The 25,784-nt window shown below is 40.0% G+C and overlaps 3 protein-coding genes across 3 annotated transcripts; 1 reads left to right on the forward strand and 2 right to left on the reverse strand.

Annotated features, from left to right (window-relative positions):
* The first annotated feature begins 11,289 nt into the window (after positions 1-11,289).
* LOC114724022 (transmembrane protein 136) lies at positions 11,290-13,241 on the forward strand. Its single transcript, XM_028910298.1, has 5 exons — positions 11,290-12,008; positions 12,100-12,240; positions 12,398-12,517; positions 12,635-12,730; positions 12,831-13,241. The coding sequence occupies exons 1-5, from the start codon at positions 11,790-11,792 to the stop codon at positions 12,957-12,959; spliced, it is 705 nt and encodes a 234-aa protein (XP_028766131.1). The 5' UTR covers positions 11,290-11,789; the 3' UTR covers positions 12,960-13,241.
* A 1,159-nt stretch (positions 13,242-14,400) lies between these two features.
* Positions 14,401-18,259, reverse strand: LOC114724012 (26S proteasome regulatory subunit S10B homolog B). The gene is made up of 10 exons (XM_028910289.1): positions 18,064-18,259; positions 17,278-17,397; positions 16,853-16,989; positions 16,561-16,722; positions 16,402-16,488; positions 16,223-16,309; positions 16,007-16,144; positions 15,166-15,357; positions 14,989-15,087; positions 14,401-14,892 (listed from the first exon to the last, which is right to left on the reverse strand). Exons 1-10 carry the CDS (start codon positions 18,161-18,163, stop codon positions 14,818-14,820), a joined length of 1,197 nt encoding a protein of 398 aa, XP_028766122.1. The 5' UTR covers positions 18,164-18,259; the 3' UTR covers positions 14,401-14,817.
* Positions 18,260-20,479: 2,220 nt separating this feature from the next.
* On the reverse strand, positions 20,480-25,123 carry LOC114723893 (BEL1-like homeodomain protein 7). Its single transcript, XM_028910144.1, has 5 exons — positions 24,842-25,123; positions 22,496-23,402; positions 21,778-22,130; positions 21,623-21,683; positions 20,480-21,504 (listed from the first exon to the last, which is right to left on the reverse strand). The coding sequence occupies exons 2-5, from the start codon at positions 23,300-23,302 to the stop codon at positions 20,875-20,877; spliced, it is 1,851 nt and encodes a 616-aa protein (XP_028765977.1). The 5' UTR covers positions 23,303-23,402; positions 24,842-25,123; the 3' UTR covers positions 20,480-20,874.
* Positions 25,124-25,784: the final 661 nt, after the last annotated feature.

Here is a 25,784-nt window from a genome sequence, read left to right on the forward strand (position 1 = left end):
CGTTGGGCCCGTAATGCGTTCCTTCCCTTCAGTTTGCAGTTTTGATGACTCCGCGACTCCGAATATATATGATTACTTTGTATGATTATTATATCATCTCAAAACAATACTCGCTCCGTTTTTTATTATAAGAGACATTTGATGCTTATGACATGTTTCTATATATAAGAGACACTTACAAGTTGTCTCTACTTTTTTGTGTTGATTTACTATTTTACCCATATTTATTATCTCCAACTCACACACTCTCTCCCTCCCACTTCTCTTTCTTTTAATAATTTAATTGTTCTCTCTCACGCTCTCTCTCTTTATTAATGAGGGCACGTTTGGAAAAAAATTATACTTTTTACACATTAATTGTTCTTAACTAATTTTAGCTGTTTTTTTTATCAACATATTTCGGTTATTTGTCTCTTATAATAAGGAACGGAGGGAATACATTATCAAGGAAGGTTGGTCTATTACTCTGTTTGCTTGTGGGGGCACACCGACTATTGGATATGCGGTGAAGAACCAAAAATAAGTGCGAGTTTTATAGATTAAGAAGATAATATTCAGAGAATTTCTTAGACGAGGGCTTTTTTTTTGGCCGACTTCTGTGATGGGTCTGACTTAATTTGAAAGTGTAAGTGAATATCAACGATACCAGATATTTATAATGTATGTAAAAAATGATGATAATAATGATGAAATGCATAGCAAAAGCTTACCCAAAAGAGAAAAAAGAAATGGCGAGCAAAAAGGCAGCACTGAAAGAAACGAGAAACCAAAGTGGGGGGCCGCAACAGGTTGCATCCGTGCTGACGTCACGAGGGGAGCAGTGGGGGTGATGGCAGGGTAGTGGTAGTGGCGTTGTGCAGCAATAGAACGGATGCCGCCGCCGCCACACTGAGCCCGAAGTTTCAAGAAGCAGCGCCCATGTGCCACGGAGGAAACAGCCCAACCCGTAACAGAATTTTAGAAATGAAGTGAGACATTATTATAATTCCTGTCTTTCTAGTTTAATTACAACATTTACTTGTATGTTTATGCCATCTCCTGCGTCAGCATTGTTCTTCTACTTCAGAAGGGGTTAGGGAGCCCATGCGAACGTGTTAAACGGCACATGGCAACAATGATAGGAGCATCATCATCATCATCATCATATTATAAAAATAAAAGACCAAGCAGGGGGAAAAAGGGCCGCAACAAGACTCTTTTTCTCGAGGAGGCCCAGTGAGGGGTAAGCCCAACTTAATTTCTCCTGGACTACTTAATTTCGCCAGCATCTCACCCCGACAACCAAATCATGGTTTCTAACGAACGACTTCCATTACCTCCGCCTGAATTTCAAAAGACATCATAGAATCCGTCAAACCAAACGGAGTTTATTTAGTCTCCACATTTACTATCCCCGGCATTGATTATTAGCTTCATAAACTTTTCCTAATATTCCTATTTACTTTTTTTCCCCCCTATGCAGCGAAGTGGCCGGCAATTCTTGTCGTGTTCCGCTTATCCTACTAATTAATTGCGTGGGACGGAAATATCCCCCGTCAAAACTGATGCACGCCAGCAGCCCCAGAAAATCAAAATTACAACTATTTACGACCGCCCATCTCTCGCATTTGTTTGTTATATTGAAAATGTTTTCATATATATATATATATATATATATATGTTATGAATGATTAATAATTACTCCATCGAGAAGAGAAGAGGAAGACGTGTTGGATTATCTCCGTCCTCATTAAGTTCGTTATCTGTCTTTCTCGGAAATTGATGGATCCTTGAAGAGCTGGAACTACTCTGTAGGGACTAGCTGGGCGGCGCCCTTGGATGCATTGCTATAGGATGTCCCCCAAGGGAAACATTTCCAGCCCGTTTGGCCAAGTGTGTGGAGGGTAATAAGTAGTTTTTTTTCAAGCATAAACACTGTTTCGTTTTGTGATTAGGCAATTTAGTTTTTGTATGAAAAGTTATAATAAAATATAAGCTAAAATTAACAGTCTATGACTTATAACTCATGACTTATAACTTTTGAAACATGAAGGGAAAAAAAATTAGGAAATTTATTACCTCATTTGGTTCTTATTATGAACCTCAAATACCTAATTTATAGATAACAAAAAATCAGTTAAAATTAGTTGAAAGTAATAAATAAGTTAGAAATATACTTTTGTTTTTAAAATATGCTTCTAGAAATATACTTTTATTTTCAAATATGTCCTTATAATAAAAAAAATATATGAAATTAACAGGAGCTTATAAATAATTTGGTAAAATTATTTTTTTAAAAATATTTCATTATTTATTAAAACTCAGCCATTTTGATAATTTTATAAAAAGCTTATTTTTACTTAATTATAATTCAAACAACTTTTTACCGATATCACTTTTATAAACTAACTTTTTTAAATTCCAATTCAAACACAAATCAGCTTATCTGATTTAACCTTTATCAAATTTTACTTTTTCAAAAATCAAATTAATAATAAACTACTTTTTCAATCGTTAATCTAAACAGACCTTTTATTGTACCCTTAGTTTAGCGGGTCTTAAGGTACAATACCATGCATTATTTTATTTTAGATCAAACATCTTGCTTATGCCGTAGAAGTGTGTGGTTACATTGTTGCAATTTGCTCTAATTAACATCAACGGCTCAACACGATCCTCACCAAAAATTGATGCTCCTTCTGTTTAAAGTTATAAAGTATTTTCAAATAACTTACACTCCTAATAAATCAGTTAATGACGTCATAAAAAAGAAATCTAAAAATGTATGTCTCATTTTTTATTTCACACAAAATGGCATGTAGTTTTAAAACAGACGGAGATATTTGTGTGTATCAACGTACTTAAGCTGCTATAATCAAACTTCAATCCTTCTGGCCGATTAACTAGGCAGCCATGTTCTCTCAAAACTCGTGTGCTCATTTTTTTCACATTCTCATGGCTGTTTAGTTAATTTATTTTTCAAATCCGTTATTTCATTGTGATTGACATGGAACAGAACGTTATAAGGACGGTTGGCTTAGGAGTTCTTTCATGGACGATAACATCTCTCACATCAAGAAGGATCTTTTCCGATTACTCGTTCGAGTTCTCCAAACGCATTGTCCCCCCATGCATTTTTAGCTGTAACATTGGCTTCGCTCTCTGTCCAAGGCGGGAATTGTCCACGCTGTCCAGTGGCTCCAACGTCTTCCCATGCGATGTAACGCACCGCTCATGTTTTGCCCAAAATACACAAAGGCTCGCTGCCCAGAACTGTCCAAAGGTGTCCACAAAAGTCTTGGGTAAGTCTGGAACTCTCTAGAAATGTGTGGAGCTTGTTAGGGAAGCTTGGAAGGTTCCAGAATACTATAGATAATTGTAGAGACACCTAACCCCTTTGTAAATATCTAGATATTTTTGTAGAGTATTCTAGATACGACATTGTAACCGTCGGATCAAGTAGATCTTAGCCGTCCATTGAGGAGGTGGAGAACTATAAATACCCCCTCCCCCTCATTCATTTGACACACTCAAGAAAGTGAGAGTGTTGTAAGTACTTTGAGAGATCAATACAAAGTTCTTTTTTTGAGTCTCCTGTTCCTTCGTGTTCCTTCGTGAGTAGGCTGACTAGCAACTTAAGGCAAGAAGTTTGCTAGGCCGCACGGTTCGTTGGAATTACGACCAAGTCCGTGACAGTTGGTATCAGAGCCAAGGTTTGAAGATCGTTGGAACATAGAGGTAGATAGAAGGCGGAAGCGAGACTATCAATATGTCCGAGGGAGTCAAGAAGAAATCTAAATCCCAGAGATCTAGCTCAAGGGAAACCATGGAGGGTTTTGAGACACGGCTAGCCAAGGTGGAGCTTGCAATAGCCGACGGGGAGGAGAAGTTCGAGGAGATGGGGCAAAGCATGGACGAATTCCGTGAGGAGATGCAAGCCGCCATGAACAAAGTCCTCGCCCAATGTCTCGACAACATGAAGGCCATGGAAGAGTCTCACAGGGATGAGGTTTCTTCGATTCGTGAAGAACTCGGGAGGGTCTCGCGCAAGTTGGAGAGTGCTGAAGAGGAGCTCATCTTGTGCAAGAAGGCTCTTGCACAAGAAAGTCCGTCAACGTCTGATGTAAGGACTACATCCTCTAAAGTAGATGTTCCACGACCTAAGGCTTTTAAAGGGACAAGAAATGCGAAGGAACTAGATAATTTCCTATGGAGTATGGAGCAATATTTCCGAGCGAACGTCGTTACCGACGATGCACTTAAGGTTAGCACGGCATGTCTCTACCTCGAGGACACCGCTATGGTATGGTGGAGGAGGAGACAAGGGGACATAGAGAAAGGCACTTGCACCATAGACACTTGGGCTGAATTCAAGGGTGAGCTCAAGAAGCAATTTTATCCTAGCAATGTTGAAGAAGAGGCCAGGGGTAGATTAAGGCGTCTTCAACACAAGGGAAGCATTCGCGAGTATGTGAAGGAATTCACCGAGGTACTGCTTGAGATCCCTGACTATCCTGATAAAGAAGCTTTCTTTGCCTTTATGGATGGATTGCAACAGTGGGCTAAACTTGAGATCCAGAGACGTGGTGCTCAAGACTTGACCACCGCTATCTCCATTGCTGAGTCCCTTATTGAGTTCAAGAAACCCGAGAAGCCAAAGCTGAAAGACAAGGGCGGCAAGGGAAAGAGTGGGGGAGAGCATCACCGAGGCAAGGAGACCACGGACAAGTCGAAGGGCCCAAGGAGTACAAAGCTGGAGAAAGGCCATCACTTAAATGCTTCTTTTGTGAAGGACTACATAAAGCCAGGGATTGCCCAAAGAAGGCTAAACTTTCAGCATTGATCGAGGAAAGGGAGGAACGGGAACGAGAAGAGGAGAAAGTAGGATCCCTACAACTCCTCAATGCCATTAAGGCAAAGGTGGAGATGCCCAAGTCCGGAAGGAAGGGACGGTTATTTGTAGAAACCGAGATTGGAGGACACACCGTCAAAGCACTTGTGGACACGGGAGCTTCCAACAACTTCCTTAGAGTGAAAGAGGCTAAAAAGTTGGGCATTTACTACGAAGGAGAACGTGGTTGGCTTAAGGCAGTCAATTCAGGACCGAGGGCTACCTTTGGAGTTGCTCATGATGTCAAGGTAAGCCTGGGCGATTGGAACGGCCTCGTAGACTTCTCCATTGTCACCATGGATGACTATCCAATTGTCTTGGGTATGGAATTCATGGACAAGGTTAAGGCTGTGCCAATCCCCTTTGCCAACACGATGTGCATCTTGGAAGAAGGTAACACCCGACTAGTACCTCTAGAACGGGAAACCCAACTCCAAGAGAAGCAGATTTCAGCCATGCAACTTTCCAAAGGCATAAAGAAGAAGCAGCCCACATATCTAGTTGCTTTGGAAGAAGAAGCAGTAGCCTCGCCAACTAAAAACCTCCCGAGGTGTATTGAGCATGTCCTAGAAGAATTCAAGGACATGATGTCGCCCGAGTTGCCCAAGAGGTTGCCACCAAAGAGAGAGGTGGACCACAAGATAGAGTTGGTGCCTGATGCCACACCACTTGCAGCAGTGCCTTACCGTATGGCGCCTCCGGAGCTTGAGGAACTTAGGAGGCAATTGAAGGAGTTGGTGGACATGGGATATATCTGTCCATCAAAAGCACCTTATGGAGCCCCAGTATTGTTCCAGAAGAAGCATGATGGGTCACTTCGGTTATGCATCGACTACCGGGCGCTTAACAAGATCACGGTGAAGAACAAGTACCCAATCCCACTTATTGCCGATCTCTTTGATCAACTTGGCCAGGCTCGTTGGTTTACCAAGTTGGATCTAAGGTCGGGATATTACCAAGTACGGATAGCTGAGGGAGACGAACCAAAGACAACATGTGTCACGAGGTATGGTTCGTATGAATTTCTTGTGATGCCTTTCGGACTCACAAATGCACCAGCAACATTTTGCACCCTCATGAATCGAGTCCTACAACCGTTCTTGGACAAGTTCGTGGTGGTATACTTGGATGACATTGTCATTTATAGCAAGACGCTGGAGGAGCACGTGAAGCATCTGAGGCAAGTCTTCCAAGTCCTCAGGGAGAACGAGTTGTACGTCAAGAAGGAGAAATGTGCCTTTGCTCAACAGGAAGTAACTTTCTTAGGGCACATTGTTGGAGGGGGCAAACTACGGATGGATGAGTCCAAGGTGCGTGCTATACAGGAATGGGAGCCACCAAGGAAGGTACCCGAACTTCGTTCTTTCCTTGGATTGGCCAACTATTATCGAAAGTTCATCAAAGGCTACTCTGCGATAGCCGCTCCCCTCACTGATCTTTTAAAGAAAAACCGAGTATGGGATTGGGATGATAAGTGTCAAGCCGCTTTTGAGGAGCTGAAAGCAGCCGTGATCAAGGAACCGGTGTTGGCCTTGCCTGACCACACCAAACCATACGAGGTACAAACGGATGCTTTGGACTTTGCCTTAGGAGGAGTCCTAATGCAAGAAGGTCATCCGGTGGCTTACGAGAGTCGTAAGCTCAATGATGCAGAACGGCGTTACACAGTCCAAGAGAAGGAGATGACGGCCGTGGTGCATTGCCTGAGAACGTGGAGACATTATTTGCTGGGTACCAAGTTCATTGTGAAAACCGATAATGTCGCCACGAGTTACTTCCTTAAGCAGAAGAAGCTTACACCGAAGCAGGTAAGGTGGCAAGCCTTCTTAGCAGAGTTCGACTTTGTGATGGAGTATAAGCCAGGAAAAGGAAACATCGTGGCCGACGCATTGAGTAGAAAGGCCGAACTTGCCTCCATCACTAGCCCGAGTTTCCCTTTGGTTGATCGAGTCAAGGAGGGACTAAAGCAAGACCCACAAGCCAAAAGTTTGATGGAATTGGCAAGTCAAGGGAAGACACGCCGGTTTTGGCTTGAGGATGGGGTGCTCATAACCAAAGGAAACCGAGTGTACGTGCCGAAATGGCAAGGCTTAAGGAAGGAGATCATTAAGGAGTGCCATGACTCGAGGTGGGCTGGACATCCCGGAGTTCGACGCACAATGGCACTCATTGAGCGAGCATACTTTTGGCCCCAGATGCGAGACGATGTAGAGCTCTACATAAAGACTTGTCTTGTGTGTCAGCAAGACAAGGTGGAACAGCGCCCCGTTTCTGGCTTACTAGAGCCACTTCCGATTCCCGAGAGACCATGGGAAAGTATTTCCATGGACTTCATCACTTGTTTGCCGAAAACGGAAGGATGCAGCAACATTATGGTGGTGGTGGACCGGTTTAGCAAGTATGGAGTGTTCATACCAGTCCAAACCAAATTCACTGCAGAAGATGCTGCGAAGTTGTTCTTCAAGTTCGTGGTAAAGTATTGGGGCATACCAAAGACTATTGTGAGCGATCGGGACACTCGCTTCACAGGAAGATTTTGGATGGAGCTCTTCAAAATTATGGGGTCCGAACTCAACTTTTCTACAAGCTTTCACCCGCAGACCGATGGCCAAACGGAGAGGGTGAACGCTTTACTCGAATTATACTTGAGGCACTACGTAAGTGCCAACCAGAAGGACTGGGTCAAGCTCTTGGACATTGCCCAGTTTTCATACAACTTGCAGAAAAGTGAATCAACTGGGTCAAGTCCGTTCGAGTTAGCCACGGGGCAACAACCGATGACTCCGCACACTTTAGCTGTTGGCTACAAAGGCTCGAGTCCTTCAGCTTTCAAGTTTGCCAAGGGGTGGCATGAAAAATCAGACATGGCAAGGGCGTACTTGGCTAAGGCCGCGAAAAAGATGAAGAAGTGGGCCGACGCTAAGAGGAGGCACTTAGAGTTTGAGGAAGGTGACTTAGTCATGGTGAAGCTCCTTCCTCATCAAAGCCGAAGGTTCGCCAAGGTTCATAAAGGGCTAGTGAGGCGCTATGAAGGACCGTTTCCTATAGAGAAACGCATCGGTAAGTTAGCCTATCGCTTGACTCTACCTTCACACTTGGAGATGCATCCTGTTTTTCACGTAAGTCTACTGAAGCCATACAACGAAGACAAGGATGAACCAAGTAGAGGTGAGTCTAGAAGAGCCCCTACAGCAATTACTACGGTGCCAGAACGGGAAGTTGAGGAAATCCTCGCGCACCGAGTAATACCGAGACGTGGGAGTCATCCGAGCTACATTGAATACTTTGTTAAATGGAAAGGATCTCCCGATAGTGAAGCAAGCTGGGAACACGAGCTGGCTTTATGGGACTATAAGGAGAATATTGAGGCATACAAGAGGGATGCGCCGAGGACGTCGCCACATTAAGTGGGGGAGAATGTAACGCACCGCTCATGTTTTGCCCGAAATACACAAAGGCTCGCTGCCCAGAACTGTCCAAAGGTGTCCACAAAAGTCTTGGGTAAGTCTGGAACTCTCTAGAAATGTGTGGAGCTTGTTAGGGAAGCTTGGAAGGTTCCAGAATACTATAGATAATTGTAGAGACACCTAACCCCTTTGTAAATATTTAGATATTTTTGTAGAGTATTCTAGATACGACATTGTAACCGTCGGATCAAGTAGATCTTAGCCGTCCATTGAGGAGGTAGAGAACTATAAATACCCCCTCCCCCTCATTCATTTGACACACTCAAGAAAGTGAGAGTGTTGTAAGTACTTTGAGAGATCAATACAAAGTTCTTTCTTTGAGTCTCCTGTTCCTTCGTGTTCCTTCGTGAGTAGGCTGACTAGCAACTTAAGGCAAGAAGTTTGCTAGGCCGCACGGTTCGTTGGAATTACGACCAAGTCCGTGACAGCAGGCGGGGTTGAACTGATCAACTCAAACTCAACAACTCATAAAATTGGTAGCTTTGGCATTAAAAGTTGAGCTAATTATCTGTGAAAACCGTACAGATGCAAACTCTGTCGTACTCATCTAGTCTTATTTATAAGACACTTTTAAAATATTTCACACATATCAAGAAAAATCTTAAACTGTATTAACTTTTCATTAAAATATAGTAATTTTTCAACTTTATCTCTATTTAATATATAAAATTTTAAAAAAAAACTATCTATATTATAATAAATAAAAGAAAATATGATATATTCGCTGTAGAAATTTAAAGAAGTAACTTATAAATATCACCAAAAAAATCTTTTCTCTCATCCTATAAATAAGACAAGAAGAGTATTTATTACTTTTTTTACTCTTATATATAAATTTCAAATAACTGAATCAAATTTAATAAACTAGTAGCTAGCACCATTGTGGTGTAGTGGCACGTTGGTTGCCTTGGGTGCAACAGGTGGCGGTTTTGATCCGCTTCACAAGCATTAGCCTGCTGATTAAAAAAAAAATTTAATAACTAGCAGTTAAAATTAGTTAAAAATGATAAATACGTCAGAATTTTTTCCTTTCAAATTTACCCTTATTTATTAAGAGAGTAAATAAGAGAGGCAATAAATACAAAAATGACGAAAGAAAATATATGAATGTAATATTAAAAAAAAGAGGGAATACTAAACACAATCAATTAAAGATAAAATACTAAAAAATAATAAATATTTGAACAAATCCAAAAATAAAGCTTATATTTTAAATAGACTCTTTTCTGTTGCTTCTCTGGGGAAAGAGTCAGTCCGGACAACCCCTTAGCTTCAACTACTTGGTCTGCATCGCTGGAATCATGGCTGGTTTCTGCTATCGAAAGGTCATTTCTTTCATTGTCAAATTCTACCTTTCTATCTTTAAATTGGAATTTCTGTCCCCTCCGATCCCCATTCATAAAATATTTCTATCACTAAGACTTCCAATGAAAACTTGGAGGGTTATTTATAACAGCTTTGTTCAACCATAACCATGGATACACTTCTGCCGTGTGGCTGAGAGATGCTGATGACGGTTTGGTTGGGGTAAATATATATCAAGGCCTTTCCTGCATTTCAGGGAGTTTCTAAAGGAGCTGGGTTTTAATTAGGGACACTGCTATTAATTTGGCTGCCGATGTAAGTATACTGCATGTCGTGGCAAACTCTTAACTGGATTAAATTTTCTCACCATTCATGAGGTCTGTTAGTAAATTGCAATGCTAAAAACAGACAAGTTGCATGGATCAAAAGGAACTAATATTATATTATTTGATTTGTTGCCAGATTTTGTTTGCTGCCACATAAACAGTTGCAAGGTTTGTGTTCGGTCCTCATTAGTGACTTGGTAAAAAGGTGTGTATACTTTGTTTGAAGTTTGAGGCACTAATTTCTTCTTAAAATACATGCTGATGCGCTGTTTAGGCCATGGGATTGAGTTTGTTGATAGTAAGTGCGTTCTGATTATTGAAGATAGTAAGAACTAAGTGCAAATTAAGGGAGAGGGCTGCAACTGCAAGGCAGAAAAGCACGGGAGGAAAATGGTGACGAACGACGACTAGGAATGGATCAGTTCAGTATTGATGAATGGCAGGCCGTTTATTCAGTTTGATTATATATCACAATGCGATCGAATGTCTGTCTAAACGGAAACTCAAACTCAAACTCATGGTATGCCAATGATATAGCTGGGTTGGCCTTGAAGAAGGTGAGGTGAGGGAGTTATTAGTCCATAATCTAAAGGGATCAGATTGGATATAGCGAAGGTTGCTCATTTCCTTCCCATATATGCGACTGTCATGCGCTTTGTTGTTCATGTGTGTGTGTGTATAGACGCACACACGCATATATAGACGCGCACACGCACAGCCTGAAATCTAAGCCCGAAGTTATTTGATGAATGAAAACTGAAGAACCATGCATAGCAACTTGGTTCTGTTTGTTTGCTGCTGCTATCACATTTACCTGCAACACCCGTACGCTCTTAGAACTTGAACGATCAAGCCATTCAAAATAAGACAATAACCGGATGAGGTCGATGTTCGTTATGTATATAGTTTACGTCTTAATTTTCCAAAGGGGAACATCCCCAAATAATATTTCTGCTGAAAAAGGACGAAGGAGAAACGAGAAAGAGTGTCTTATTTGGATCAGTTTATTTCTAACCCCCCACCCCAAAAACAAACAGAGAGGGGGAGAATTGCTGATATGCAGTGATCTATGATAAATTAGAGACTAGAAATATAGCAATTGGTTTGAGCAGGTCTGTGGTGTTCTTTTGGTGCTGGAGAGAGTCAATTGATGTTCCATCAGGACATGATACTTGCGAATCAAATTTTATAGGTAGTGGGATGATTGAGGAAGAAGCCGTTGGACTAAGCCGCAACATTGATTGTAAAATTAAATATATTTAAAAAAGGACCCTTACATCAGTTTCATCTGATTTGAATATTTTGTTATTTGGCTAAGTATAATAAGAAAGCAAGATATTGCATTGATAGCATAGCAGCCTGAGTGGAAGAGACAAAACTGCGACCACATTTTTGCATTTAATAACTTCCACCTGATAGTTCTGCGGTTATTATGAGTCGCTTTCGCCAGTTCGAAGATGGAAGTTCTGCACATTTGGCTCAAAAAATGACAGGTGGCATCCTTTGAATTTGGTGTGTTTTTACCTAAATTGGTTGAAGCACGAACTACTGTTTAGGAAAGAGGTTGCATGTGCATTAAACATGGTTGTTGCGGCATAATTTGCTCAAACAAATTAAAGATCGGCGCTCTCATCATACTTGATTGCTCTCTATCTGTTTTCTGGTGACAGTTGGTCCATGCAATAAATTTATTTATTTATTGCCACCGGCAGAGTTGCTGCAGTCAAACTTCAATAGTCTTCCTCGCCCTGACCGGCAGATTGAGACTCTCTGTTCATCAGTTGATTTCTTCACATTCGAATCCATTCCACTGTGGCTGAAATGGAAGAGAACGTTAAGAAGACGGTTGGTTTAGGGGTGATTTCATGGACGATAGCGTTTGTGATAGCGAGAAGGGTCTTTAGCAAGTACTCGTTCGATTTCAGCAACCGCCTCGTCTCTACAGTGCATGCAACTATAGCTGTTACACTAGCTTCACTGTCTGTTCAAGATTGGAAATGCCCACTGTGTCCCATGGCTTCCACATCCTCCCCTGCGCAGGTAGGTATAAACTCAATAAACTCGTCAACTGGGGAACTTTTGGCATGGAAATTGAAAGAAGGATTAATAATCTTTTGGAAACTGTGGACAGATGCAAACTCTAGCGGTGACCCTTTCGTATCTGGTATATGATATAATTTGCTGCTTGTTTGGGGAAAGAGTCAGTCTGGACAACACCATCCACCATTTGGTCAGCATAGTTGGAATTAGTGCTGGCCTCTACTATCAAAAGGTCGTTTCTTTTTCCGGTTAAATTGCCAAATCCCCTCTCTCTCTCTCTAGGGAAGAGCTGGAATATCAGTTGCTATTACAATAAATCAGAATTCCCTTGCCCATCAAAACTTGAATTCTTTTTCTCATTCTTCAACCGTGGCGATGCTATTCTGCAGTGTGGCTCAGAGTTGGTGGGAGCTCTTTGGGTAACGGAAATGTCGAGCCCTTTCCTGCATTTGAGGGAGCTTTTGAAGGAGATGGGTTATAGGGATACCGCCATTAATTTGGCTGCTGATGTAAGTATGCTGTCTTTGCAAAACTTCATTTTATATCCAATTCCCTTAATTATAGGGTCTGTTTATAAATTGCAATATTAGAAATAGATTAAGTAATAGATGAGTTGTGGCGGCCAGATTTTGTTTGCTGCTATATTCACAGTTGCAAGAATGGTGGTGGGTCCTTATATCACTTACACAACTCTATCTGCCGAAAACCCGCCAATGATAAAGGTCTACCCCAAACGTTACTATTAGTTATTTGAGATTAGAATAACCTCTTTAAAATATCAAATATCAACCTCTTTTAACCCTTAAACAACGCATTGTTCAGGCCATGGGATTGGGTTTGCAGCTGCTGAGCGCCTTCTGGTTCTTCAAGATTGCAAGAATGATAAAATACAAGTTAAAGAAGAGGACCACAACAAAGCACGGCATTAAGCACGCCGGCAAACTGGAGTGAGACGAGACAACAAGCTATGGATTTTTGTAGTGATGGCGGCCATTTGTTCAGTTTAATTAAGAAAGATACTGTCTAACCGTACACTTCCAGTAAGAAACTTACTCGAATGGCATGAAACGGCCCAAATGGTCATTTCAATTTTCAACTCGTCCTCCGTAATGTGCCCCCTCACAGGTGATTTCTCTGTTGACATAAAGATTTGCAAGACAGTGCGCAAATTTAGAAGGAAAAAAAAAAGATTATTAAATAACTAGCAGTAAAATCAAGTAGTTTTGACTAAAATATTCTCATTTATTTCGTTTTATTTTCTTGGAAAACATTGTTCTATCTACGATTAGTTTCTTAGCGTGGAGTAACATGTCTAAAAATAATTAACGAATAATTGAAATTCCGAAATAAGAAGTATCTTAGAATGAATCCAAAACTTTAAAGTGACGAATATTTTAAAGTGGAGAAGGTTTAAGTTTCAATTTGTGGTCTAATGGAATTCACCTGGGCTAGATTTGTAATATTTTTGTTGATTTTTTTAAATGTTTATTTAATCATACAAAAGACTCATTATTAATATGACTTTCGAATTCAGACTTAATAGTCTGATAACTAAATTATAATAAGAAATATTAAGATGTAATCCTAATTATCACGCCAGATACAGTCGGTATTTTCAAGATTCCAGAAGCGAATGTTCCCCTCAACTTTCAAAGACAGCTCAAATGCCCAATGTTCCCCAAAATGGACGGAGAGGGAAGACTGAGTCAAACATGTTAGATAGGCCCAACAAATACAATTCTGTCAGACGTAGCCAGACAGGGGGGACAATATTCCACGTCACTTGCTCCCTCTATGCTTCTAGAAAATAAATAGGCGCTAAGTTTAATAAACCAAATGTCAGCCATTTTTTTGGTCAAAACCAAATGCCAGCCATTAAAACTTATTTAACTTTTATATGGAGATTAAATCTGATCTCTTTAGTACGCAAAAAAAAAAAAAAAAAACACTTATCTTTTAATCCCACCGGTAACTGTCTTTTGTCCCCCACATCCATCTCTTCCCCTCTCTGTAAAGACAAATCCGCAGATCTGTCTCCCCACCCACCATTTACATTAATCGCCACCAGCCTGCTTTCAGAGGGAAAATGACAAGGAAATCCTAAGTCCACCGAAGATTTCAAACAAACAAATCGATGCAAGAGTTAGTTTGTATGGAGTGGAGGAATGAAACAAGAATATAAATTCAAATTCGGTGGGAAGGGATGGAGTTAAGAGAGAGAAATCCGGTAATAGTGGCGGCCTCCTTAGGTTGTACGGTTATAACAGGCGGCTCTTTGGGGTTGTCAGATCCGCGGCCTTCGAAAATGCTATTGCAGTCTTTTTCCGTATTTGATGTGGATATTAGAAAAATTATGCCACCTGCATCCAACGTGGCGTGACCTCACAACATATTTCAGCCAATATAATTCACGGGCACAAACAGAATACTTCAGCATAAAATTGCACTTTAACAAGATAAGAATATCGAAAGAAGATAATAAAACCATTCCTGCTCAATAGTTCTTGTGCTGCTAGGAAATCACCTAATTCAACATTCATTAAATATTATAAATGATGCGAGAAACACGGTTTCCAGTAAACGATTCGAGGCAAACTATTGAATTGACGTCTTCCCCTCGCTGTATTTGGTTAACTACAGCCCTCTTCCAACTTCAGTAATATTCCTATCGCACGAGGGATCCCAACAAGCCATATTTCGTGCTTAACATTAGCGACGCAGTCCAAATAATGAGATAGCAAATTTTCAGGTCCACTGAAAAGGGATGCACTGCCTCGATGTCCATGGCTCTGTTAATATTGGTCTAGCTTCAGTCTTTCCCAAAATCAGCATTGTAATGAGCACTGGATTCAAGTTTCTTCGCGTCATTCAGCTTGCGAACAGCCTGAAATCCAAGTCCAAAGTTACAAAACGTACTGCTTCCATAACTAACCAGAAGATGTATTCATTATCCCAAACTATAATCAGAGAAGGAACTCGCCTTCATAAAATCTTCATGGATCACATAATCACGTTCTGCGCGAATGGCCGACATTCCAGCTTCCGTGCAGACATTTCGGAGATCAGCCCCATTAAAGCCCTGCACAACATGCAACAGATAATACATCAAACAAGCACCCATGAGTTGATGAAACTAACCCGATTTCATTAGACTAACCTCTGCAAGTTTAACAACAGCTTCATAGTCTATTTCACCATGCTTTGCAATTCCAGCAGCATGAATCTTCAGAATTTCCATCCTTGACTGCTCATTTGGCAATGGAATTTCTATTTTTCTATCCAGCCTGCCAGGACGCAGGAGAGCAGGGTCAAGCACATCAGGTCTGTTTGTTGCCATTATCATTTTAACCTACAAAAGCCATGAACCATAAGAATTTGAACCAGACGTCATAATGGTAAGAATATATATGACAAAGAACACGTGGATGATGTCCGCGCTTGTTATATTTCATACCCCATCACCCCTTGTGTATGTCTGTCTTCAATACAAAAACAAGAGAAATATGCTACAACTGAGAAGCATGCACAAAGTAGAGGAGGCGAAATGTTTCACCTGTGCCTTAAAACTTCAGTTAACTAGTGCGCAAAAGCCAAGTAATACAAGACTATTCTATACTTTGTTCCATAGTTTGTCAGAACTTATTTGTAAATCTTTCCAATCATGATAAGTTCAATTAGTAATTGCACCAAGAAACTTCAAGACAAGTGAAAATAACAAGCTACAGTTTATCTTTGACAATAAGGAGGGGGGGGGGAAATCATTGTTCAAAAGCAGATTTGTGAAGTGCATCCTCTGTATAAAGCTTATATCCAAACCCCCAACCACAGAAAAAGGGAGGAAAACTCCCCCAAAAGCAAAGAAAAATAGAAATAGGGGGGAAAAAGTTTTTGTAACCTTAAAATTTATGAAATGAGCACCTCAAAACCAGGTATAAGTGTGGTTATATAATGAATTAAAAATGATGAATTAAAATTTGGTGATTCAGAATAAAATATACCTTCCCAAGTGAATCAAATCCATCTAACTGATTAAGCAACTCCATTAGTGTTCTTTGAATCTCACGATCTGCACTTGTTCCCTCACTAAAACGACGACCACCAATGGCATCGATCTCATCCATAAAAATGATGCAAGGCTGAAGAGAAAGGAGTTCAATAATCATCTTCCATTTCAATACATGAACAGAGAAATTTAATTCACACCAGAGACTCACCTGGTGATCACGTGCATACCCAAACATCTCTCGTATCAACCTAGCACTTTCTCCAATGTACTTATCAATAATGGCACTTGAAACAACCTAAACGAGAATATAGGACAAGACACAGTATATTCAACTTTAGAACAAAATTTCAGAGTGCAATTAAGTTCAGAAAAGAACAATCATCTGACCTTTAAGAAGCTAGCATCAATATTGCTGGCAATGGCCCTAGCTAACAATGTCTTGCCAGTCCCAGGAGGTCCATAAAGAAGAACACCCTACATATGAAATACTAAGACAGTTAGACTGATGAAGGGTCAGTGTGGATAATGCAGTAAATTGACAATCACCTTTGGAGGCTTTATTCCAACCCGAAGAAAGAGTTCAGGATTCATCAGAGGCAATTCAATTGATTCCCTCAGTTCCCTTATCTGATCAGATAAACCACCCACGGCTGAGTAACTGACGTTACCAGGATCTTCATGAAGCATGTTGTAAACTACTGGATCCACCTAGAACCCCATATCACAAAATAGCGACAATCATGCGTTAAATAACAGCTGATAGTAAGGGGGGAAATGAGCCCAAAAAGAACATGCACACATTCATCTAGTAAATATTTGCATGTTTTTGAAAACTTACTTCACGGGGAAGAGCCCTCATTATGGTTAGTGTTGTCATATCCAGAACAACTCTTGTTCCTGCAGTCAGTTTCTCCTTATCCACTTTACTGCGGCAGCCAACCACATACCTGGGACCACTGCTTGCTTTAACAATCACTGTGATGGAAAAACAATCACAATCCAAATGGCGATTCGGTAAGTAGCTAGCTAACAAATAAATAATGCACTAGCACCAATTAATGAAGTAAACATTTCCTCCGTTTTGAAAAAGACAGAAAGTTGTTGAGCAATAGTAAATTGATTAAAAAAATTACAATATATCAGTTGTTAGCAAAGCACCAAAAGAAGAAAAAAAAGATCTAAATGTCCAGACAGAGATGGTACTAAAGAAGTTGACTAGCAAGATAGCATTTCAAATTTTAAAAATATAGGCAGAATAATTACAGCGTTCATTGTCAAGAGGCCTGAGAACTTCGCCAATGATCTGCCCGACACTTTGAAGAGACTTCAAATCATCTTCCGTTTTATTGAACTCTTTCTTCGCAGCTCGCAAATTCTCCCTAACTGCAATTTAAGTTCCAAATCCAACGTCACCAATCTCATCCATAATGATCAAATTAATCATTGTAGAAAATGGGTCAAAAGAAAGGATAAATTTAGGGAAATTAATTCTAATAAGAAAAAGATAAGTTAATGCAGCGAATACACAATTTTCATATCAAAACGATGCAGCACAGGGCAAGCTAAAATGATACTGCAAAGTAGGGGAAAAAAACGGCAGCGTTGCCAAGATATCGGCTCCTCACTAACATGCCTACTTTCCATCCTCCCTGGCTAGGAATTGTTGCCTCGGATTGAAATAAATTTAATATCTAAATAATCCGAGTGAGGGAAAAGGCGACTTTTAACAACAGATCCAATCTTTAACGTGACCTAATTTCCCCAAATAGCTTAGGTTCCTTCCAGTCAGAAATCGATAGCCAAGTCAATATCCCATAAAATGTAAATTTATCAAAATCACTCTTCCTATATGTCAAAAGGAGGGTACTGATCCTACAGGATTGAGGATTACCAATGCCAAAGGGCACAAACCCTAAAACTTAGGTTTTCCCGATAGAGTGAAGATTAAACATGACCGAATCATAGAACGGTATTATACCCAAAACAAAATCAGGAATTTTAATCAAGAAACATATGCGCTTGATAATATTGGAAAGTGTGAGAACGAACCCGATCGAACTCTGGACTCCAGTTCTTTGTGCTGAAGAAGTTTCTTCCGATAATCCGCCACCGCATTACGGCGTCGTGCGGCATCTTCTGCTTCCGTCATTGTTTTCACGCTCCAAACTCGGAATATTGAATGGCAAGGGATCCAGAGACCGGAACGCTGGACTTGGAGGGCTGAATGGAGTAACACATCTAATGTCAGAACTGGCCCTATATATTCAAGGAGAAATATGAGAAGTTGGGAAAGTAACCCCTCGTGCAAGCACTTATAAGTAAAAAAGAAATTAAAAAAAATATGGTTTTCCACCGGGAAAAAAAATTTACTGTCGTTGATAAGGATGTTTAGGTAGAAACAAGATAATAATTTTAAAAATATTTTTATCAAATAAATATGTGAAAATTTTATTTTAATTTACAAAAAAAACTATTTCTAAAAAAAGTTTTTAGTCAAATCCAAATACCCCCAAATCATATGTGCATTACGGACAGGATTCAATAGAAAGAACGAGATTACAGCAAAATTGAGACGCAGTTCACCTACATTACAAGACATTCAGAGTGGAACATTTATTTGTAACTCATTAACAACTACTCCTTACCAGCATTTGTTCGTATAAATTATTTATGAAAGTAATAAATTAAACACATTTTCTCATGCCATGTACAAAATTTAAATAGTGAGCTATATTGTCTATAATTTATGCCAATAGCACTTCTTACGATGAATTTCTTTATGACAACCTATTATAGATTTCACAACGTATGTTCTTTTTTAATTAACACACGATAAGTGTATAATTTACCAACTAATATTCAAGTAAATTGGATAGTTAATCAATTAGCAAGTGTTAAGCGAAGACTTGTAAACTTATTATCTTAATTAAAGATTAAAGATTAAAGAATCTTCTATGATGATTGTATTTAACGTTAAATACTGAGTTAAACCAAATCAAAGCGTCAATATATTTTTATATTTATCGTGATTATTGTTGCTTCCCCCTCCAGTCATTGTTTGGTGAATTACCATCAGGATCTAGTTTGAAGATGCAATATGTGAATTTTGGTTGAAAAAACATAAATTATTTTTGAAAATGTAAAAATCTTTACCCAATACATTCGCCATGTCGTTATTCCATTTGCAGTACTCTGCTCATAAACCTAGAATGCAAGCAAGAAAACACAGGAAACCTTAAACATCTACATGCAATTAAATCTGAGGAGCAACGTGTGAAGAAAATGCAGCTTGTATTGAAAAATAAATGGCAGCTAAAACCAAGCCTGTTAACATCTTTGGGATGAAAGCATGATCTTGTCCACTCCTTCCAGTTCCCATAGGCCCAGTTTACGAATACAATAACTCCATTGTTAGAAATTACTAGAATTTAAATCAATGAGTGTTAGGTTGAATGAAAAGAATTAGTCCCTCATCACATGACAAATTAATGTTCAAGTTCCTGTTGCGAGAGATATTTATATTTGGTACTTGACACTTATTAACTAAAAAAACAAAAGAAATTACCAAAATCGAGATGAGAGTGAACTTTGTCCATTTTTTATATAATTGGTGAAAGAAGAGTTTCACGTTTTTTCCTGATTCTCTTTTTCACTCCCGAAAGCAGGTTCTTTGATAGCAATAATTTTTCCCATATTTGCTCAGTAAGTCTGAATCGACCATCATACATGCCTCAAAAAGCAACAATTTTCCGCTTTCATTCAAGGAAGTAACATAAACTGGGTGAGTTTAAAAACATTAAAATAAGGAGGAAAAAAGAGAGTAACAACTAACAAGCATAAAGCTTTAAACAAGGAAAAGCGTCGATGTTTCAGCTTTTATTTATTGTGATTTTGATTACCTCCTAATGTGCTTATTATGTTTAATTTGTATCCCCCTGCAGAAGTTGAAAAGCCAAAAGTTGGGTGGATGGCGGCTCACAAGGACAGAAGGTGAATATACATGCTATCATGTTTAAAATCATTTATAATTACATTTCATATAAGTTGAGACAAAATTTCTTTTTCATATTTCATAAATTATGATTAAAAAACTACTTATAAGTCATTTTAAACGAACACAATGATAACCGAAGATGGAGATGGACAGGGTTAGGGAGATACATAGCAATGAGATCCAGGCGGAGAAATGCTCCAGGGCTAGGAGGAAGAGTAAAGATTTGTTTCGACCGTGGGGATATTCCGGTCAAGAAATGTAGTTTCCAGTAAAATTTACAAATTCCATCAACTCCTTAGGAAGCCATATATCACAGTTTCATGAAACTCTGGCTTTCCCCGGAAACATCTTGATGCTGCACCCAGCAAGGTAACCTAGTCATTCTCTCTCGTTTTCCCTTTCTAGAGCCCAGGATCTTGGCTGCCGAGCAAGCCCTAAATTTATAAAAACACTGTAATTTGTCCATATTTCATGTACCGTTCCATCTTTTGTGCACTATTGCTTTAACACGTGAAAGGCTGCAGAATGTTCTATTAACAAGCCAACAGTTCCACATCGTACTTGTAACATCCCATCAGATTCCTTATTCCACATCATGCATGCGCATGATGTGATTCTTGTCCTTACAAAATTGCCTGCACTTACAATCAATCATCTGTAATATTACAAGTGAATATCTACACATATCTACGAGTATATTTGTACGTTTTGTGATATTCATCACTTTATGAACAAGGGGCAACAAGAATGAGCAACAGAGTAAACAACATGAGCTTCCTTTGTCTACTCTAATTATACAACCTTTCCAGCGATCCCTCAAAGCATCAACTTCGTTTCCTCCCCGGATCTTTATGGGCATGCGGGTCTCAGACGACAAACTCATGCATTAGATGAGGATTACTGAACCTGTTTTGTTGCTTTCCTGAATCTGTGAAATGATAATCGATCAGATTATTTTCTGGGGAAGAACCTAACGTCTGGTTACGTTGTTTGTTGAAACCATTATCAGATGCGGTGAATTCCTCGGTTTCACAGTTGCGCAACTCCAACGCAAGAGACACATGGCCGCCCACCTGGAAACTACCCAGCTCTGATAAATCGTATGAGGCCGTATCAGAAGGCATTAGGCAGTTATCACCGTTGTGGTTGGTTGGCATAGGTCCGCCCGAATAAAAGTTATTGTTCATATTAAGCCTTTGCTCACCCTGCAATTTCATAATTTTAGAATGCATGACAGCTTCTCCATGGGCAGTATCAAATTCTGTAGCAGAGCTCTGGTCTAGCTTCAACTCATGAAGCTGCCCCTGTGGGACATTATTAGCAGCTTTAACATTGCCCTGCGATTCTTCCCCTTTATTATCTCTTGGACCTTGTGGGGTACTTTCAGATGAGAGATTGCAGCTTGCCATCTCAGAATCACCAAACTCTTCTTTGTACATTTCCTCAACCATTGGCTTCCAAAGACGCACCCTTGCATTGATGAACCAGTTTGCCACCTAAATGAATTAAACATCAGCAACAACTGTAAATATGATAATCAATGATTATCGATTGCCTGCCATTAAAGCTCGGTCAGAAACTAGAATTTTGAGTTCAAAATTTTCAAATACGAACCTGGTTCCTGGTCAGGCCAGTTTGCCTTGCCAGCATAATTTTCTCCGAATCTTTTGGGTAACTGGTGACAAATAGCAGATGGAAACGAAATATCAGCTAATGGAGAATTAAAACAAAACCATTGATGTAAAGGAAAAGGTAGGAGTGGGACATACGGATGAAGGAAATGCTCAAAGAGCCAAGCACGAAGTATCGAAACAGAACTTTCAGGAAGTCCCCTCTGGGGCCTCCAAGCTTGTCGCATCACGCCAAGCTGCTGGAGGGCCTTTTGTTGCCTCAGCTGCTGATCAACATAGCGGAGACGAGGTATCCCCTCTTGTTCTCCAAGGCTCCTCTGAGTCACTTGGATTTGGCCACTAATAGCATCACGCAAACAACGAAAATGGCGAGAAATTGTTCGCAAAGCAAGTGCAGTGTATGGTTCAGCCGCCCCACAACCAGCAACCATATCAAAAGATGAGACCACCATTTGCATCTGATGGCAGTATTGCCGGTATCTTTTATCTACCTGTAGTCACCACAAGAGGGTTAGTTGTTTGTTAATATTTGAGCATATTGTTAGAACACAAGTGCTGCCAAGGAACAAAACTGCATTATTCAAGATCAGATGTTGAGAGACAAGTTTAGGGTGCTTTCTCCACCTGCTGTTGCAAGTTAGCTTTCTTTAATCAATCAAAACCTGCTCCTATCCCTAATTAATGCAATTGGAATCTCAATAAACCGCCTATCATCATAGCTATCCTGCTCAACTATTTGAACTAGTATAGTATAAACAGATACAGAGATTCAATCTAGAGACAATGTATCAAAAACAAACATCTATAGAACAAAACAAACCATGTGACCCAATCATAGTGGGGTTTGGAGATAAACCTCGTCTAACATGGACAAAAGCTTCGCCTTCTTATCCAACAAACTCTGCCGTTCTGCGGGTGACAATTCAGATGAGGCATTGGCAGATGAAGCATTAGGGTCCTGCTTCTGCATAGACTGACTGGTAGACTTTTCATCAGATTCTTTGGAGCCATCTAATCCAATGTCACGGGAACCTTTGTGCTTTTCCAGTCCAGGTTGCTTTAAAGCCTTTCGTACATTAACAATTTCATCAAGCAATTCCTGTGCTGCTTTAAGGTATTGAGAGTTTAAGGCAGCGTTCGAAAAACCTTGGGTCCCATGCAGACACGACGGATCATTGGGGACTTCCTTGTGGTAGAGTGAGAAGTGCGGATGGTACAAAGCCTCCTTTTGGATGGAGTTGTTAAAACCTCCAGAAGACACAGGTGCCATGCATTCAGCACCTTCGTCATCTTTAAGAGAAACAGTGCCCTTAAAGTTTGGAAGACTTGGAGTCACAAATGACGAAAAGCCGGTGGAGGGATAGTGGTATTGGAAGGGAGGAACAGGCATAAGCGTGCCAAGGCTAAGAGACAAGCCCTGGCTCTGTATGTTCTGTTCGCTGTCAACGAGCCCCAGTGGCGTCCTTGAGAAAGATGGATCACCTGCTGCAGTGTTGGAATGCCCATCAATAGATTGCATGGCCACAGTGTCACCTACGCTTGTGATGAACTTCACCTCATTTTGGCTTCCTACAGTTTCTGTAAAGTTATGAGGTAAAAGGGAATTTCCAGACAACATCTCCGCGTAGGACCCAGAAGAAAAAGCTTGGTTCGGGTACATCATGACATTAGCAGCAAGAGATTGCGATTACAAATTAGAGACAGATTTTCCGATCCCTTCGCGGTGGAGTCAGTATCGAGTATCGACAGTTCGCTAGACTTTCCTGAATCAATTAAATAGATTGACCAAAAAAAAAGTCAGTGGGGAAAGAAAATTGAAAGTTATCGTTTTGGAAACAGAAGAAAAACGAAAAAAGCAAGCAGAAGGTAAAAAGAGATTGCGTTGTCTAAAATCTAAATAAAAAACGCCAGCATATATGTCAGAGACAGATCCGCAACACAACATCGATAGCATTTAATGTAGGAAATTAACAAATTATACTTCTGCCCACAGTTCTCATAGCGATATTGATCTTGTCCTCGTACTGAATCCATTATTAATTAATACTACGCAACGTAACGGAATTTTCGCGACTTCGAGTTCAATCATCAGCTAGTGAGCTAAAACACACTGGTTTAAACGGCATGAGGAATTGGATATCTGTTGCCGCTTATACAAAAGCATGGACGATCAAATTACTCTGACATTGCTGCTATGCCCGTTAATCCGTTGTGTGCGCTGTAGTTTGGGAACAGTCCCTTTCTCTTTTCAAACGTTTAATCAAGCGCTTGCTCAAAACATTGCCGACACCCCAGTTTACACTCCTGGGGGGTTAATTCTCACTTTTCTCAGTATATTACTCTGCAAAGTCGCAAAATCTACAGCTTTTGACCAATGGCGATTTGCAGTATTTCTTTGTTTCAATGAGAAGTTCATTCAACCAAATGATTTAACAAGCTTCCAACCGAAACAATAAACATATAAATAAAAGAAGAAGACAGTAACCAATCCTCCTTCGAAACCCGGCTTGAGTATCATTATTGCTGAGGGGGTCTGTTGATCTATGGGTGGCTGGAAACTAGACGGCGAGGAAAAAAGGGGATGAAGGGGAGTTTTATTATATGAAGAACATTCGCTTGCTCCATAAAAATGGATTTAGACTGAACGAATGAAGCATTTTGCTTCTGCTAACACTCGCCAGTTGGACAAAATAGAGGTAGCAGAAGTTTTGACGCAAGTGAATTGACTGGAAGTCTGGTAAATACTAAATACCGACACACAGTAAATGAACTCTTCCCGAGCTGAAGCAAACTTGAACGAAAAGTTTAGCAAAGATGTCAATTTCAACCTTTAGCTCAAAACCCTACACCAGAATACCCGCCCCTCCTCATGCCCTCTCATAATGAATTAAAAGCACGAAACAGGATCTCTTTAAAAAACTTTCTGCCAATCAATCAATCAATTATACAGCAAGCCCATAAAGGAAAGTTCCACACTCATGATAGTATAATTCGAATTCCTCTCCCATCCCCACTCCACAGTAACAAGTCCATTCTGATTTCTGCTATCACTCATCAAAATCAGAAACTCTATCAGCAGCATCATCCACTGCCACTAACAAAAGTACACCATGATGATGACGACGAAAGAAGTTTGCTTTTCTGTTCGGGGATATCATTATTAACATCAAACAGAGATAAAAGAAAAGGAGAAGTGAAATACCTGAAAGGAAGGAAGAGGACTGAGAATCAAAAGGAATGATGGGAGTCGTAGTGGGAAGCAAATCGGGAAAGAGGATCAGAGCAGAAACATCACACAAGTCGCGATGAGACAATCCATGGGGTTCATGTTCCTGCCCACCCGGAGACAAATGCCAATCCCAAGAGATTATATTTGATTCAAACAAAGACCGACCTCCTTATCATTGGAACAACGGCACCAACCAATTAAAAATAAATACTGATATATAAAACACCACAACTTTCTTTAAAAAAAAAAACAAGAAGGAGAAATTGTTTACTTTCCCCCATACCAACTACTTTTATTTTATTGGACACACAATTCTTTTTTTTTTTTCCTTCTTTGCCAAAAGGAATAAATAATTGCTAAATTTATGTGTCAATCAATATCAATATCAGGTTTCTCACGTGTGACGAACGCCAAGACAAAAGTCGCTAGAAAGCTTGAGAAGAAGAAGAAGCCGTCGCATGGATTGGATGGTGGAGGTGAGGAAGAGAGGGGATGAGGTGGTTGTTTGCTTGGAAGGGTTCAAACCCTAACCACCAGTTGGTGGACCTGTAACTCGTAACCCTCCCTTTAAACCTCCTCTTAAAGGCATCCTAATCCTTCTTTCTCTCTCCTTCTCTTACCAGCATATCCGAAGCTGTTTGGTTCTCCTGCTTCTTCTTTTTTTTTTCCCCCAAGAAAACTAATTAAAAAAATAAGAATATCAGGAGTTGGCTGGATTCGGGGTTTGTAGTAGGTGAAAGTGACAAATTCACGCGTCGACGTGTGTATGCTTCTTGGCTTTCTATTACTATAATACAACCCGCCATTTCCATTGTCAGGTACATCCTCATACCTCGCAAGCAATTTTCTATTGGTGATTTGCTTGCTTGAAGCGTGCGTTTTTCTTCTTCTTTTATTTCTTATTTTTATATTTTCA

This window comes from Neltuma alba, unplaced genomic scaffold (genome assembly GCF_004799145.2).
Source record: "Neltuma alba isolate B1F8T4 unplaced genomic scaffold, ASM479914v2 tig00002374_pilon, whole genome shotgun sequence".
Classification (NCBI taxonomy): Eukaryota; Viridiplantae; Streptophyta; class Magnoliopsida; order Fabales; family Fabaceae; genus Neltuma; species Neltuma alba.